The sequence below is a fragment of the Musca domestica genome, unplaced genomic scaffold (assembly GCF_030504385.1).
Source record: "Musca domestica strain aabys unplaced genomic scaffold, Musca_domestica.polishedcontigs.V.1.1 7, whole genome shotgun sequence".
NCBI classification, from domain to species: Eukaryota; Metazoa; Arthropoda; class Insecta; order Diptera; family Muscidae; genus Musca; species Musca domestica.
The window spans coordinates 3,447,681-3,464,540 of record NW_026712383.1 but is presented as its reverse complement, the minus strand read 5'-3'; the positions used below and the strand labels follow the sequence as shown (position 1 = coordinate 3,464,540).

The 16,860-nt window shown below is 35.2% G+C and overlaps 2 protein-coding genes across 2 annotated transcripts; one reads left to right on the top strand and one right to left on the bottom strand.

Moving 5' to 3' along the window:
• Window positions 1–346: 346 nt before the first annotated feature.
• On the top strand, window positions 347–4,536 carry LOC101893682 (exosome RNA helicase MTR4). The gene is made up of 3 exons (XM_005178177.4): window positions 347–577; window positions 632–1,527; window positions 2,201–4,536. Exons 1-3 carry the CDS (start codon window positions 471–473, stop codon window positions 4,270–4,272), a joined length of 3,075 nt encoding a protein of 1,024 aa, XP_005178234.1. The 5' UTR covers window positions 347–470; the 3' UTR covers window positions 4,273–4,536.
• Window positions 4,537–7,320: 2,784 nt separating this feature from the next.
• LOC101893847 (neuroligin-like protein glit-1) lies at window positions 7,321–16,127 on the bottom strand. Its single transcript, XM_020034957.2, has 6 exons — window positions 15,841–16,127; window positions 15,646–15,778; window positions 12,436–12,861; window positions 11,133–12,352; window positions 10,757–11,068; window positions 7,321–9,487 (listed from the first exon to the last, which is right to left on the bottom strand). The coding sequence occupies exons 1-6, from the start codon at window positions 16,107–16,109 to the stop codon at window positions 8,821–8,823; spliced, it is 3,027 nt and encodes a 1,008-aa protein (XP_019890516.1). The 5' UTR covers window positions 16,110–16,127; the 3' UTR covers window positions 7,321–8,820.
• Window positions 16,128–16,860: the final 733 nt, after the last annotated feature.

The window sequence follows — 16,860 nt, the reverse complement described above, 5'->3', positions numbered from 1 at the left end:
CTTTAAAAATTTCATCAAATCGCAGATCAGTATAAAGAAGCAGCGAATTTTTTCTTTTTCCACAGAACACAACTAGTGCGTACATTTTGAAGGATGCAATTGCATTTTTAATTTCATTGTTAGCATGACATTTATTTATATAATCTTGCCATGATCTATAATATTCTTTTGTTTTTAGCAATATTGAATTGACTGATGTTTTATTTGTTTGTAGTACGAATGTTAATTGTTGCTGTTAACTGATAAACTGTTTAATTGTGTGTACGCTATTTAAAATGAGCGATCGAACTAGTTCAGACTCTCCTTTGAGTGAATTGTTTAAGTGAAGTAGATCGTTCTCGAACTATACAACACTACTATTCACCAGCGTGTGGGGTAAACTCGTGTTCGCGTTTTACAAATAATAATTTAATAAATATAATAAACAATAAGACTATTTTGTGAATTAAAATAAGGCAGAACACATCACAATGGCCGATGTGGACGATTTGTTCAATTGTTTTAATGAACAGGATGAAACCAATGCAATAGAACCACCAATTCCTGTTGTTGAAGGAAAGGACGGCGAACATGAATCGTAAATATTTTGTTGTAATTAATTGAGGTTTTTTTAACATGTTTGACTTTTTAGCAACCCAAAAACTACTGAGAAGCGGCATCTCGCCGCATCTGAAGATGCGGATAATGATGAAAGTAACAAACGTGCTAAAATGACCGAGTCTATATTGGATGACATCTGTGTAGATGCCTTGCAATCCAGAATTGCCGTACATGTGATTAAATCCCCAGAATCTTGTACACATGAAGTTGCAGTATATCCCGGCCAGGACTATATTCCCTTGCAGCCGTACACTGGTACGCCAGCTAAGGAATATCCATTCGTCTTGGATCCCTTTCAGAAGGAGGCTATTCTTTGTATTGATAACCAACAAAGTGTGTTGGTTTCAGCCCATACATCTGCCGGTAAAACTGTTGTAGCTGAGTACGCTATCGCAAAGTCACTGAACTGCAAACAACGTGTAATCTATACAACACCTATTAAAGCTTTGTCCAATCAGAAGTACCGAGAATTTAGTGAAGAATTTAAAGATGTGGGCTTGGTTACGGGAGATGTTACGATAAATCCCTCAGCTTCATGTTTAATTATGACAACTGAAATTTTGCGTAACATGTTGTATCGAGGTAGCGAAATTATGCGTGAAGTCGGCTGGGTTGTTTTCGATGAAATCCATTATATGCGTGATAAGGAACGTGGTGTTGTATGGGAAGAAACATTGATATTGCTTCCTGATAACGTTCGTTATGTATTCCTTTCCGCTACCATTCCTAATGCCCGACAATTTGCCGAGTGGGTGTGCCATTTGCACAAACAGCCATGTCACGTCGTCTACACTGATTATCGTCCAACGCCATTGCAGCACTATATTTTCCCTGCAGGTGGAGATGGTATACATCTTATTGTTGATGAAAAGGGACAATTCAAAGAAGACAACTTTAAAACGGCCATGGCAGTTCTACAAAATGCTGGTAAGTACCGTTTTAGTATTTTGTGTTACCGTTCTAGCTCTGTTAATTTGTTTCTGTCTCAAACTCCAACAGTAAAAATTTGTCAACTTCCATGGGAGGTAGCCACGGATCTTTTGGAGTGAGCTGAATAGATTTGGTTGAACAAAACTTACCTTATATCTTCACAAATTCCTCTCTAAATCTTTCGTGGCACGCCTGTACATGTTTGACTGACTTGAAAGCAATGAAAGCAAGTAATTATGTACGTCAACATAATTATACTATTTTATTTCGGAGGAATATCCGCGCCTTCATGTTCTGAATACTTCTATTGGTAGCACAAGTTTTCGCAGACCGAATTATTCTTAGATGTCAATAACTCATTTCGTCTATATACCAAGTGCCGCCGCCTAGTGAATTGGGGACCTTGTTTCTGTTTTTCATTTCATAGCAGATTACTGCTATGTAAAATCCATAGTAGAATAATTCATTATGCAGTGACCTCTCAGGCTAGTCTTAAAATCTCTCCAATGTTAGAATTGTTTATTATGTTTCTTATCATTTCATCCATTAAATTATGATCACATAAGATGTATAAATATCTTGGATTTATCTTTAATTTCTATTACTCAATGTACTCACTTTTAAATAATAAAATGTTAATTCTTTCTAATTCTTCACTTTCTGTTTCTAGGTGAAGCTGCCAAAGGTGACCAAAAAGGACGCAAAGGCGGAATTAAAGGTGTTAACTCTGGCCAATCAAACATCTTTAAAATTGTAAAAATGATAATGGAGCGCAATTTTGCACCCGTAATCATATTCTCATTCAGTAAAAAGGATTGCGAAGTTTATGCCATGCAAATGGCTAAATTAGATTTTAATACAGCCGAGGAGAAGAAGCTCGTCGATGAAGTCTTTAATAATGCCCTAGACGTACTTTCAGAGGAGGATCGTCAATTACCTCAAGTTGAAAATGTTCTACCCCTACTGCGACGTGGCATTGGCATACATCATGGTGGTCTATTGCCTATTTTGAAAGAAATTATAGAAATTCTCTTTGGCGAAGGTCTACTTAAAGCATTATTTGCTACAGAAACTTTTGCTATGGGTCTTAACATGCCTGCTAGAACAGTACTTTTTACAGCACCTAGAAAGTTCGATGGCAAAGATTTTCGTTGGATTTCTTCGGGTGAATATATCCAAATGGCAGGTCGTGCTGGTCGTCGTGGTTTGGATGACAAAGGTATCGTAATTTTAATGATTGACGAAAAAGTATCTCCAGCTGTTGGTAGAGGAATTGTTCAAGGCAAAGCAGATCCCATAAATTCCGCTTTCCATTTAACCTATAATATGGTTCTAAATCTTCTGAGAGTAGATGAAATTAATCCAGAATATATGTTGGAGCGGTCATTCTTTCAGTTCCAAAACCAATCTTCTATTCCAGACCTATATCGAGAGGTACAAGAAAAACAAAAGGATTTGGAAAAGTTTAAAATAAACGAAGAACATAGTGTAGCGTCCTATCATCATATACGTGATCAACTGGATTCCTTGGGTAAACAGTTTCGCACATGGATAACAAAGCCTGAGTATCTGGTGCCATATCTTCAGCCAGGACGTCTAGTAAAAGTGAAAAATGATACCGAAGAGTATGACTGGGGCATAGTTGTTAATTTTAAAAAACAAACAAGTAAAACAAAGAACCCCTTACAAGCCGAAACATCTGTAATTGTAGATGTCCTGCTACACGTATCAGAGGAGTCTTCTAAAAACGATGATCCAAAACCCTGTAAACCGGGTCAAAAAGGCAACATGGAAGTGGTGCCAGTTGTCCACAAACTAATATCACAAATATCTTCATTAAGAGTCTACTATCCCAATGATTTGAGGCCGGCAGATAACCGCCGTTCTGTACTAAAGACAATAAAAGAAGTCAAAAACCGTTTTCCCAAAGGACCGCCGCTGCTAAATCCAATAACAGAAATGAACATAAAAGATCCTGAGTTTAAAAACATCGTCGACTCCATTGCGAAATTTGAGGAAAGATTGTTTGCCCATCCTCTACATAATTCTCCCGAATTAGATCGTATATATGCACTGTATACTCAAAAACTAAAAGTTATGGAAGAATTAAAAACTGCCAAAGCCAAGCTTAAAGAAGCTCGCAGCCTTTTGCAGATGGACGAACTGAAACATCGTAAACGTATTCTCCGCAGAATGGAATATTGTACAGCACAAGATGTTATTGAATTCAAGGGTCGAGTGGCCTGTGAGCTTAGTTCAGCTGATGAACTGCTAATGACTGAAATGATTTTCAATGGCGTCTTTAATGATTTGACGACAGCACAAGCAGTTTCTCTGCTATCCTGTTTTGTGTGTGATGAAAAATCATCTGAAAATCCAACTTCAGCTGAGGAGCTGTCGGGACCCTTACGTTCTATGCAAGAGTTGGCTCGACGTATAGCTAAAATTTCCAATGAATGTAAATTAGAATTGGACGAGGAATCTTATGTGGATAAATTTAAGCCTTTCCTCATGGATGTTGTACTTGCCTGGTGTAAGGGTACCTCGTTTTTAAATGTTTGTAAAATGACAGATATTTTTGAGGGATCTATAATTCGCTGCATGCGTCGCTTGGAGGAGCTTTTGCGTCAAATGTGTCAGGCAGCTAAAACGATAGGTAATACAGACTTGGAGAACAAATTTTCCGAGGGCATACGTTTACTGAAGCGTGATATTGTGTTTGCTGCCTCATTATATTTATAAGTATGATGTATGTAAAATTCTACTTTTTATTTGACTCTGAAGCTCTTTTTATTTTTCCTATGTTATAATAAAACAATTTAATGTAAGTTTTACAAAGTGTGGTGTTTTTTAAATAAAACAACATGTTAGTCGAACTATATCAACAAAAGGTTTACTTTAGCAAGAAGTATAATTTTGTTTTTAACACAAGAATAGTTTTTTTTTACATTTTATTTATATTCTAAGAAGTGAATAAAACATAAGCTCTTGTAAATTATAAGTTCACACTGTTTTGTTTTTCTGTCAATGATTTTGTTTTTCTGTGAACGGCGCTTGTGGGAAAAAAGTGTTTTTGTTAGGATACCGTAGCTAATGTTGTTGTGTTCCCGTACTCTTTTAATAGTAAAACTAAACCAGGAGATGTTACATTAACTCTAAGAAAACTGCTTTGTCCAGAAAGTACGGGAATTGAAAACTAGTAACTACTTTATAAATGTATAAAAGTAGGCTATCCTTCAAAATCAAAATTTTAAACAATTTGTGTGTGCCGGAACGGTACAAGTTCGTACGTTTGATTGTTGTTTGTTTGTAATTTTTGCACTAAAAAACCGCTAAATAGGTTTTCCTGCAAATTTCCAAACATATTACAGCATCGCCTTAAAGTAACATAGGCTACATAAATTTATGAAATCCCACTTAGGACTGGGGGTATAGTATCAAAATCGGAGGCAACTTAAAAAATTAGATGTATGTGTGTACAAAATAAATAATATATCTATTGATCGGTTATAGATACAGTCTTCAAATTTGGAATGTGTAAAGGAATTTGGAACAAAAATAAATTTGACAAATTATATTGAAATCGGTTCAGATTTGGATATAGCTCCCATATATATTTTCGACCGATTTCGTTTATTTATTAGGGTCGCTGTAAATATTTAGCATGGACATATTGAAGCGGTTTCGGAAGTGTGTACTATAATTGTACGAAAAGTACTGGATCGTACTTTTTTGGTATTGTGTGAAGGGATAGAGATAATTTACTGAAATTTGATATTTAGATTGTGATATTGGTCGAAGGGATAAGTCTAGAATCTTCAAATTTGATTTTGATTTAAATTGAGTTGTGAAGGTGGATTTGAAAATGTGTACTACGACTACGTTTTTACTCTGTACCGCCGTAACTGATTACTTGGTATTATATATCATACCAATTGATTGATTTATTGTAAAATTAATGGGAGTTACACATTGTTGTTTATCTTACTGGTAATGCCAGCGGATATACATTTTGTTAAACAAAATTGAATGTTCGGACAGTGGCATCAGAGTAAATGCCGAATATTATTGCAAATACCTCAGAACAACATTCGGGCAGCGTGTGACGGTTTCATTGGCGTTTGAAGGCCATAATTCGTGCCAAAGGTGACCAATTCGAACAAATCTAAACATATTCTAAAATTTAATGCTATTTCCGACATTTTTTGCTTTCATTTAATAAAATTTAAAAAAACAATGTAAAAATTATGGCGTTTGACTTTGTTGCAGTTTTTTATCAGTAGACAATTTTCTTACTTTTAGAATGAGTTAAAAAATAAAAAAATGATGAAATGACTGGAGTTTGTTTCAAAAATATGATTCAAACTGTTCAACCTTTCAATTCCACGGCAAAATTGGGTAGTATCTTTAATGCGCGCTCTGCAATATACGTTGCTCCCAATCATTGAATATGAAAATGTTTTGTTTTTCAAAACAATAAATACATTCAAAAAATTGGCAGAAGTCGGGTACACTTCCAAAAAAAAAAAAAATGTAATGAGCTGGTGCCTTTACCTTACCTTTTTATTGCACCACAGTTGCAGGTGCCGAGTGTACTAAATAAGCACTTGGGTTTTGTTGGTTTTCTGCTTCATTGCATTCGAACCGATGAGTCTTCCGGTGACTATAAAACAAAAACCACGATTATTTCATAAAGTTTTCTATTTTTGTTTTTTAGGCTGCTTTTCTTTGAGGTTTTGGACAATACATTGGCAGTACTTCAACTTTTTCTTGATTTTTGTCCTTCATTGACGGGAAGTGGATCGATACAGACTTAGGTTCAGTTCTAGCTAGCTGCTCTGCAACATAATAAAGACCAATTCCTTTAAAAATATAGATACGATAATGACAAGACAAGACACAAACACACAATGATGACAAAGAAATGATGTGGACAAAAGAAACATTTGAAATATGATGGATTTATTTAGATGTCATTAATACTATAAACATATAAAACATAAATTAATTTAGGGAATACGTGTGCAATTTGTAAAATGATATATAAAAATGTAAAATAAAAAAAAATATTTATGTATAATGCAATAATAAAACTAATAATAAAAAGCTAACTAATACGTAAAATGAATTCTGCTTTCAAACAAAATACTCTATGGTATATGTTAACGATACACGAATATAGGACAATTACACAAATAAACAGATCGAAAACATATACAAATATTGGACGGATTTCACTGATATGTGATTGAATTGGCATTCACAAATGTACACATAGGAAAAAATATTTATAAACTAAAACTACATCTTATGCTAGGGACAGTACTACAAAATAAAATAAACAGAAGGCTGAATGAATAAAATATTTTATATTTTTAAAAAATCATAATTTATTTTATTTTACAATAATTCAGTAATTTAAATTATTTCTATTGTATTAACTTATTTAAAATTAAATTAAAATATAAAAATTACTTTACTTAAAAAATTGGAATGTTTTGATATGGATTTGTATTCATGGGGTTGTTGTCTTGTTACTTAAAAACTATGCACTATGAAAACTATTTGATTAAATGCTTCATTAATTATATTTGCAAAAATTAAAAAAAATGTATATGTACTTTACTTTTAATGTACATTAATTAAGACCTTGAAGATCATTTTATTTTATGTGTATAAGATGCGCTTAAATGCTAAATATTGTCTATTCATACATACATGTTATATTCAATGTACATACATAAGTATTAAATTTTCATAAGTAAAAAAAAAACACTAAAATATTGGCTGTTTATCATTTCGAATAAGCAAGAAACAGCTGAAATTGAACTTGAACGTCTCAAGATCCGGAGTAGATTTGTGGTAATGATATATGGAATACTCTAAAGTCAGGATTTAGCTGTTAAGTTATAATAAGGACCAATTTTCAAAAATGTAAAGATAGAGGTACTAGTTCCAGTTCAAGTAAATACATCCTGAATCGAGATTTCGGGATACAAGAATAGATCAAATATTGGAAGAAGCTTAGAAAGACATTCAATAATTTTAAATCTTTACAGCGTTGCCTAAAATTCGACGTAATTGGTCGAAGTTTTTCACCACACAAGTAAAACATATGTATTTATATGAAAGTTACCCAAATATGTCGGATGTATAAAATTTCAAAATTGAACACTTTCAACATTGACAATTGAAAAAATTCCTTTTTTGTGTGTTGGAAATAGAAATTAATGATACAAAAAATGTGAAAAAGTAACAATTGGGTGGATTTAAAAAAGTGCCAAGCTTTACAACGTTTTTATTTAAAAGATTATAAGACATGGACCTGGCGTATTAGGCCAATAAAGGCGTACAAAAATTTTGCTGTACTGGGAGAGTTGAATATTTGTATACGCTACGTCGATTTTTAGGTAACGCTGTTATGGTGCCAAATTTGTAATTTGACAGTATAATACAGTGGGGGTCTGGGTATCTCAACATTTGGAACAACTGGAAGCATAGACAAATTAAAATATAGAAAACGAAAAGTTCGTTGTGTTTTTTATGCAGGCGGCTCTCAATACGCTCTCACATAGTCAACATGCTGATTTACGTAGTCGACTAACTCGATTTCGAAATCACATTTCATCGTTTTTCAATAATTTAACTTTTCTCGTATGTTCCGATGTCATCATGACTTATTAATATTTTTAACATTTAAAAATAATTGAGTGACTTCAATATTTTCAATCATACCTCTGAAACGACGTGGACTACATTTGATAATCCGATTTCGAAGATAAGCTTTCCTTCGTCTATATTGGAAGTCATCTGTTAACACAAAACTTCTGCAGAGGAGAGCGATTGGGGAGAGACACTTTTTAAAATGTTGAGGTTTGAGTGACTTTAATATTTTCACTCATCCCCCCGAAGCGAAGATGTAGACTTCTGATTCGAATATTTTCTATTATAAAACCATGAGAAAATTTCAACTGTCAAAATTGCTCTCTTCATTCGCTCTCTTTATTGGGCTACCGTACATACACCTATTGTTAAATTTCCGCAAAAAAACATTTGGTTCCATGTCAAATTCTTAGGTTCAATTTCACTTGTTTCTGCAAATGATGCTTATAATTATATAGTTTGGTTAAAACTATATTTTGTGAAAAGTATACAAAATAAAGTTTTATTCAAACTATTTATTCGTATATTATACATTTATCCCCCTTTCACTCTCTCTAAATGTAACAGTAGCGGAAGAACTATCCATTGATATTTCATCCAATATTGTAATATTTAGAGAGCGGTTTCTTATACCGAGGTCTGTGGTACACCTTCTATAACTTGTGTACGGGATTGTGATTTTTTAATCCCCACCAATGGTTGTACATTTATGCCGGAAGACAATGTGGCTGTAGTTGTTGTAGTCGAACGGGCACTTGGTACTGGTGTTGTACTTCGACTACTGGGCAAGGGTTTTGATGCTGGCTTATAGGTTTGTTCGGTGGGAACTGGTGTGGATGACAGTGGAATGGGTTCACGTTGCAGCAAACGTTTTTCTTCCACAGATTTAGGCTGATTTAAAGAGGCCACCGCAACACCATTTGTTATGACCCGTGCTGCTGGAGCAACACCGGCTTCACTACGTGCCGGACGGGAGTAAGGTGAAAGTGTCCCACCACCATTGCTCTCTTTAAGAGAGATGGCGGATTTCAGTGACGATTGACTGCCACCGGTTTTTTGTGTTGTTGCCAAGGAGCTGGGAGATCTTATTGATGTTGTATCGGTCAGCGCTTTACTGGCCAATGTTTTCGATGAGGGAGAATCTCGATATTCGTAGAGATTATCACGGGAACGCATCACTTGATGATTAGCTGCCAAGTTGGTATTATCTACACCCGTCGTCCGAGATTCTCGATCGTATTCAGTGCCATCGTGATTGATAAAGACATCTTCGTCATAATAACGATCGGATTCTCTGAAAAATGTGATTGAAATTAAATATATTATAAATTTGATTTACATATACAAATTTATACAGTTCCACTCTCTCATAGAAGTACTAGTTTTCGACTTATTTAAAAACAAATTGAATCAAAAATAAAAGGAAAAGACTCAATGAATCAAAAATTGCTTTGGAAAATTTGACAAAAATCAACATTTTCTCAGGGAACAATTAAAAAAAAATGTTATTAATAAATAAATCTTGTCCAAGACTTAATAATTGAGTGGTAAATTCGGTCGCAATGCGAATGGAGAAGACCGCATCATTTTTATCACAGTTGTGCAAACAAACGATTACCGAAGAAATTATCATTCTTATCCGCAATGGATGGCATTTGTTCTCCAAGGATCATATATCCTCTATAAAGTGCCTCAGGTAAGTAATATGCTTAAATATAAGCTTTGTTGTGAACATTTCCTCCTGATGATCGATGTGTTACCACTAAAAATACAAAATATTTGCTTGTCCAAAAGAAAGGCGCTAGATCAACAACATATCATACGTTATACTCTCTATCTCTATCGGTCCGGTTGGCCTAAGACATATTGTATCGACAGATTTTTAAATTTCACTGTTGTAGCGATGTTGAAACGCTTGATGGGATCCAACGGATCTAGGGTATGGCCCCAGTCAGTCAAAAGATAGCTAACCTAGAGTAAGGCTACGCCAATCAAATTGAAGTAATTAATTGTGAAGAAGACAAAAGTTTCAGGGTCAGAATACATTTTTTGGGTTGGCGACACTTTGGGGCCTTTCAATTTTTGTAATGTGCTTGAGTAAGGACCTGAACCAGAATATGTAGCTCTAGTTAATTAAATAAATATAAAAGTTCAATAGAAAGTGTCCGATTTATATGGGTTTTAAGTTTGGAAAATCAGGTTTCGCAGGTAAGTCCTAAAAAGGTCTTTTTTAAACTATCCGATGAAGTGTCCCTTAACAGAAGGCTAGGTTCTCGATCGAAACTTCAGATACTGAATAACAATTAGTTAATAAATGTTGCACGACAACATTGAAAACCAAAAGGTACTTCTATGTGGAGGACTATTCAACATCATGGATCCATATTGACAATATCATCCAGGGTTTAATTAGCCACTAGGAACTACATATACCGAACAGCAAACAATTATTCTAATAAATGTGAAACAGTGGTAACTCACAAACATGTTACCTCTTTCTCCAAGAAATCAATAACTATACTTTGTGACGATGTATATTGAATAAAATACAGCTTCCGCTTACCTTTTGGCATTTCTCCACATGATGCAACATATAAAAACTAAAACAATCAAGAAGAAACATGCAACCGACATACTCCAGAATGCTATTTGTAGAGGTTCCTTTGGTTCCCACCAGAATTCCGTGGTTGGAGGATATGTGGGTACAAAAACCCCAATTACTGTGGGCAGGTATTGAATCCAAAAGGCACTTTCGGTTTGACGATAATTGAGTAAAATCGAAGAATTATAAGTTGTGTTGATATTCAAATAACGAATCTCCCCCTGATAGGCACGTTCATAATGTAAACCCAAAACTTGTTGCGGGGTTGGGTTGCTAAAAAATTACAAAATATTAATAAGTTAAAAATTATGAAAAAAACGGAACTTAAAACTCTTACCCATATCTGGCGAAATTCGAAAATGTTTGCAAAAAGAAATGACTCATATTACGATCATTGTCTGTCCACATATTCCTTTCGAGGTGGGCACTCTTGGGAAAGAACTCCACATCCATGAATGGAGCTCCTGTCAAAAAGTAATGCTCAATTTCATGTGGGTATTTTCTCCATTCGGGTAATTTTAATGCCTCCACAGTGGTATTCAGGACATACATAAAGACCGGTACCTTTTGTTCCAACAAAACCTTGACCATTTGATCTACTGGCGCCCGATAATAAAAGTCCGACAGCATATTTATGTATTGATCTCTTATTATGGTACTATTATTCGGATCTGGCCAATATGTGTACATGTATTTTATGGCTTCGTAAACACCATTTGGATTTAATGTGTAATTGTAGCGGAACACATGTTCTCGTATCTTTTGTTCGAAAAATTTATTATCAATTTCAAAATATGGCGCCAATGATTCATTTTGTGAGACAAAATATGCTGCCTCCTGTGTGGTGACACCGGTCATATACTGTATACCTTTATTGAATTTCCCCTGACGTATTAAATTCAACGGTGTATCCTGGAGAAAACGCCAATCTTTTTCACGCCAACCATCATACCAATCATCACCTGGCAAAGTGAAATTATGATCCAATACAGGACCCCAAGGGAAGGTACCGACATCTGGTGGGAATTCGGCATTGCCTAATTCATAAAAACTTCGACCGGTCCTCAAACAATTCACCAATTTCCAAGAAGATTCCAGGGAACAACCCAGGAGTTGGCCAAAAACACGACTTGTATTTTGTGCCCGGTATTTATCTTGTATGAGAGCCCAGTCGGCCAAGGCTGAACCCGACTGAGCTATGACACGTTTAACAATGTGTCTAGTCTGCGGGGCAACCATTAGCAATCCCGCTGATGCGGCACCAGCACCGGGACCAAACAGTGTTATAGAATCACGATCACCATTGAAAAATTCAATATTATCATATACCCATTTCAGGGCCATTGCCTGATCGAGTATTCCATAGTTTCCGGGGGAGTTTTCATCGCCAGTCGAAAGGAAACCAAGAGCTCCAAGTCGATAGTTAAATGTCACAACAACGACGCCATAAAACGATGCCAATATATGGCCTTGGAAGAGGTTTGATGCTCCCCGAACAAAATCACCGCCATGAATGTGAACCATTACGGGATATTTTTGCGCCACACCAGCACCGGTCTGTGGGTTAAATATGAAAATATGAGACGAATGAATGAGTATTATACCCTACACCAAATATTTATTTTATTTGTTTTACTTACCCTTGGAGAATAGATATTCAAATACAGACAATCCTCGTCCATATCCATAACGCCCTTTGTAGCACCGGTATAACGTACCGGCTGTGGACATGCTGGACCAAAGTCCACAGCTTGCAGCAATTGAAAGCCTCTATGTAGCCGGGGTGGTTTAAAACGTCCCTCAAATGTGGGTGGCATGGCATATGGAATACCCAGGAAAACAGAACATTCACCCATGCTACGATCCACGGTCGAGTGATATGGGCGATAAAATGATTTTGGATCTGGATTATCATACATATACACCTTGAAACCTTGCACCTGGCCATAGTTGGTAGTGACGAAAACATCACGCTCCAGTGTTAGAGAATCACGTCGCTGTTTACCTTGTAAATCTTCACGCCAACCAGCCAAAATTCCCGGAAATGGTATTTCTTTGGGATTGTTCTGAAAATAACGAAAAAGAGAAACAGAATAATGAAAATTAAAAAAATAAAGCAGCAAATAATCTGTTGTTAATTAGTGTATTCCCATCGCAAGATGACTTGTACATATTGAATTGGACATAGATATTGTGAGCCAACTACATAGCCCTACATAGCTACATAGATCATGCAGCCATATGTGTAATCTGTCAGACTCCAACATTGATAGATAGACGAACTTCTTTGTATTCTATGATGACATGTTTGATTAGCTAATGGACAAATACGTCTAATGCATTTAACCGTTTATGGTCGTACGCGTAACAAATTCAATTAAAGTTTCAGACTTTGGATATCTTTTGCTGTCAATGTAATTAAATGATGATCATCATTCAATTACGACATAGAATTATAGTTGTGTTTTTTTTTAATGCATTTGGCCCAATTATTTTATACTGTAGCAAATATTCACACAATGTGTGTTTTGTGTATTAATATCGAATAGAAGTTATCGTTCGATTTCTACGATACAATTGCCGCCCCAAAAGATAACGGATAAAATGCTTGGCTAGAGTGAAATTAGAAACTGAGTTTGGTTTGTTCTGACATTCATTCGTGTATGCTTTGTTTTAATCATTTCTAAATAAATCTACCCAGAGGGAACCCAAGGTATTAAATTCCAATTGACTTTATTTACCTCCCTATTGCCGAAAGTCAGGAGATACCGTTATATGAAGACTAAATTTCAACCGATGTATTCCACTTTCAATAGCAAACATCTAAGAGCGTCTTTCAAAGCTCTGCATTTAATAATGAGAGCTGTATTGTGATTTTAACAGAGTGATAGAAAGACCAACATGGTTAAGTCGACATGGAATTTTATGCTGATCATTAATATTGCTCTGTTCAATAACCTGCAAAAATCTACTGGGTTCGCAATTTTTTTGCGACATTATAAAGACAAATCGGTTATCGTAGAAACATTTTTACATTCCTGTGGTTCGGGAACAGAGCATACACAGGGTGAGATTAAAAAACTGCAGCAAAGTCCAACGTCAAAATTTTTATATTTTTTCTTAAATTTTATTGAATGAAAACAAAATGTCGGAAATAGCATAAAGTCTTAGAATAAGTATAGATTTTTTCGAATTGGTCACCTTTGGCACGAATTATGGCCTTCAAATGTCCCATGAAACCGTCAAACGCTGCGCGAATGTTGCTGTGCGGTATTTTGGGCCATTCCCGGCGAAGCGCTTACTTGAGGTGATCGACACTTTGGTATTTTTTAGTGCCAACCTTGCTTTCCAAAATACTTCAGACACAATAGTCCAACGGATTGGTATCGGTAGATTTTGGTGGCCATTGGGCGCTGGAAATGAAGCGAGGAACCTCATTTTTTAAACATTCTTGGGTGGCGCGTGCTGAGTGCGATGGTGCTGAGTCCTGTTGAAATCACCATGGCCGGCGCTTGAGTTTTGGTGGCCAACCAAAGGTGCACATTTTCAGTTGACCTCTTTGGCAAGTAAACACGATCATTTTGTTTGTTTACAAACTGCTGGATAACGATTGTTTTCTCATCGGAGAAAACCAAATTCGGTCATGCGAAGCAACTCTTTAGTTCTTTTGATTCACCACATAATGTGAAATATGTGAACTTTACATCAGGCGCCACACTTAGTTCTGGATAACAAATATAAATGTCAAAATAGGGTCACATATGTTACAGCTACGCCAAAAATCGATGGGCTGGCTTTATAGGTAATATAAATAAATGGGGATAATTAAATCTTGCACAATTACATCGTGTACCAACATTATAAAAGTCCGCCAATTTTTTTTGGAAAATCGGCTGTATGTACGTAAAAGCATCCCCTCATTTTCAAAAAAAAAAAAAAAAAAAATGGCCCAATTAATCCTCTGGATCAAAATTTCCATTAGATTTTCAATGCATGCGTTCGGGTTTTTCAAATGTAATGTCGCAATATTTCCCAGCGTTGCTCAAGTGTATACACAACCATTTTCGTTAAGCAGAATGATAAAACTAATCATCTTTCAAGTCGGACACAAAATAAACATTAGTTGAATGAAGCGGGGGTATTCAAAGGGTACGAGTTTACAAAGATTTTACTCTCCATTATTTTGTTTTATATTGGAGACATCACGAGTACTCCCGTTTGAAAATGCTCGAAATAGGGTAAGAGTGTAATCGTGCGAAAAAACAATGGGTAACTAACCCATTATCATCCTTTTGTTGGTACAGATTAACGTCAATGCTCCTCAACGTATTTGTTTAGGTTTCTTTTGTGCTGTAGGTTGAGAAAATGCATATACATACAAATAAAACTTGCAAAATAAGGAATACTTTGTAAGAGTATAAACTGCTCGATTCGAGCGAATTTTACTCCCACTCAAAAACTAGCAAATTATGGAAAAATAAAGTAAACTTGATTTTTTTTCGCTCACTTCCTGCTCAAATTCGAGCGAGTTGCACTCTCTACACTAATGAGCATTTCTGAGCTCCGAAACAAGACTCGTTACATTTATGGCTTTAGGATATTATAAACAATTGATACATGTATGTTTTTAAATCTGGTTAAAAGCATTCCGATATCCCCGGCAATTTGTCGATAGATAGGAAGTACCAAAGCTTATTTATATTATTTCTTACATTCTCTTGAATACAGATTTTAATGAACTGTGAATTAAAAATATTTTAGGAAAGTAAAAATGTCATCAATATTTTACGGAATTGCCCTGTTACAATGTAAGATAAAAAAGAAAGAAATAAACATCATGAATTACTTACCGGATCGAAACGAAACCGATCCTCATTTGGCATTCCCTGTGGATACTGGCCCGGTGAATTTCTGCCCGGATAATTGTCTCCATAGCCATTTGGCTGATAATGTCCATAGCGGCGATCATTGAAGGTATATGTTCTAAAATAAGAAACATTTAAAATTATATTCAAGCAATTGTTTTCTTATTTTCAATACAATACCTGTAATCGGGATCACCTGGATTTGGCCATTGATAATCATTTACACCTACCCTTGAGTAAAATCTGGGATCACGTGTCTGCGCACTCACTCCAGTTATATTCAAATTTAAAACTAAAACTACTATTAAGCTTATAAGCAAAACGTTGCAGACGAATTTCATTTTGTCGCGATATTTGATTTTTCTTGTAATTTTCTTTTCTAATCTAGTAGGAGTATTTTTGTTATGCTTTGTTGCAGTTGTTGCTGTGCTGGTGTCTGACGACGTCATCGTGAATTTACGCCAAATTTATGATGTGAAAATAAAATGATGGATTTTTTTCGGGGAGTTCGTTTCTCTGTTCGATGTGAAAAATTATCTTGCTCTCATTGTTGGCATCTGAAAACACAAAAGGAAAGGTAAACCGTTAATTTATGTGAGATAGAAAAATATGATAATAAAATCAAGGTAGGGAGCCGCACTTGCAACACAATTTATACTATATTTGCAAGTGTAAAATTGCATTTGGTTTGAACTCTTCACGCTCTCTACTATAAGGAAAGTATGAACTAGGGTAAGTGCGCCTAAGTTCGGCATGCCCCAGTAGTCGGCAGTTTTGAAATTTAAACTTAAATAACTAAAAATGGAATTGACCAACTAATGAAATAATTGCAAAAAAACGTCAACAGTGTTCTCTGCTCTCTTTCTGTAAAAAACAATGAGCTCCGATCATTTATTACGAGAGAATAACGGTTTTCTTCAGTGAGTGTCTTCCAACGCGTGCGATAGTGCTTGTTTGTAAAGAAAAAAAAAATAGTGGTGGCGTCAACTTAATAATCGATTTAAGTAAATTAAATTTAATACTTTTGGAATCAGAAATATTTTATAATAGTAAATAACAGTCTAAAAATCATTTTATAACTTGAAAAACATACATAATCAAGCATTTTTCTCTTATATTATTTAATGCCGACATTAGGAACAGAAAAAAAGAGATTTACCAGTAGTCGGCAGGGGGTGCCGATTACTAGAAAAATATAAT

Coding starts and splice junctions, on each gene's coding strand:
- LOC101893682 (XM_005178177.4), top strand. CDS start 471: ATGGCCGATGTGGACGATTTGTTCAATTGTTTTAATGAACAGGATGAA. Junction 578..631: donor AAGGACGGCGAACATGAATC/GTAAATATTTTG, acceptor TTGACTTTTTAG/CAACCCAAAAACTACTGAGA. Junction 1,528..2,200: donor GGCAGTTCTACAAAATGCTG/GTAAGTACCGTT, acceptor TTCTGTTTCTAG/GTGAAGCTGCCAAAGGTGAC.
- LOC101893847 (XM_020034957.2), bottom strand. CDS start 16,109: ATGACGTCGTCAGACACCAGCACAGCAACAACTGCAACAAAGCATAAC. Junction 11,069..11,132: donor TCGAATTTCGCCAGATATGG/GTAAGAGTTTTA, acceptor GTAATTTTTTAG/CAACCCAACCCCGCAACAAG. Junction 9,488..10,756: donor ATGTGGAGAAATGCCAAAAG/GTAAGCGGAAGC, acceptor CACATTTTTCAG/AGAATCCGATCGTTATTATG.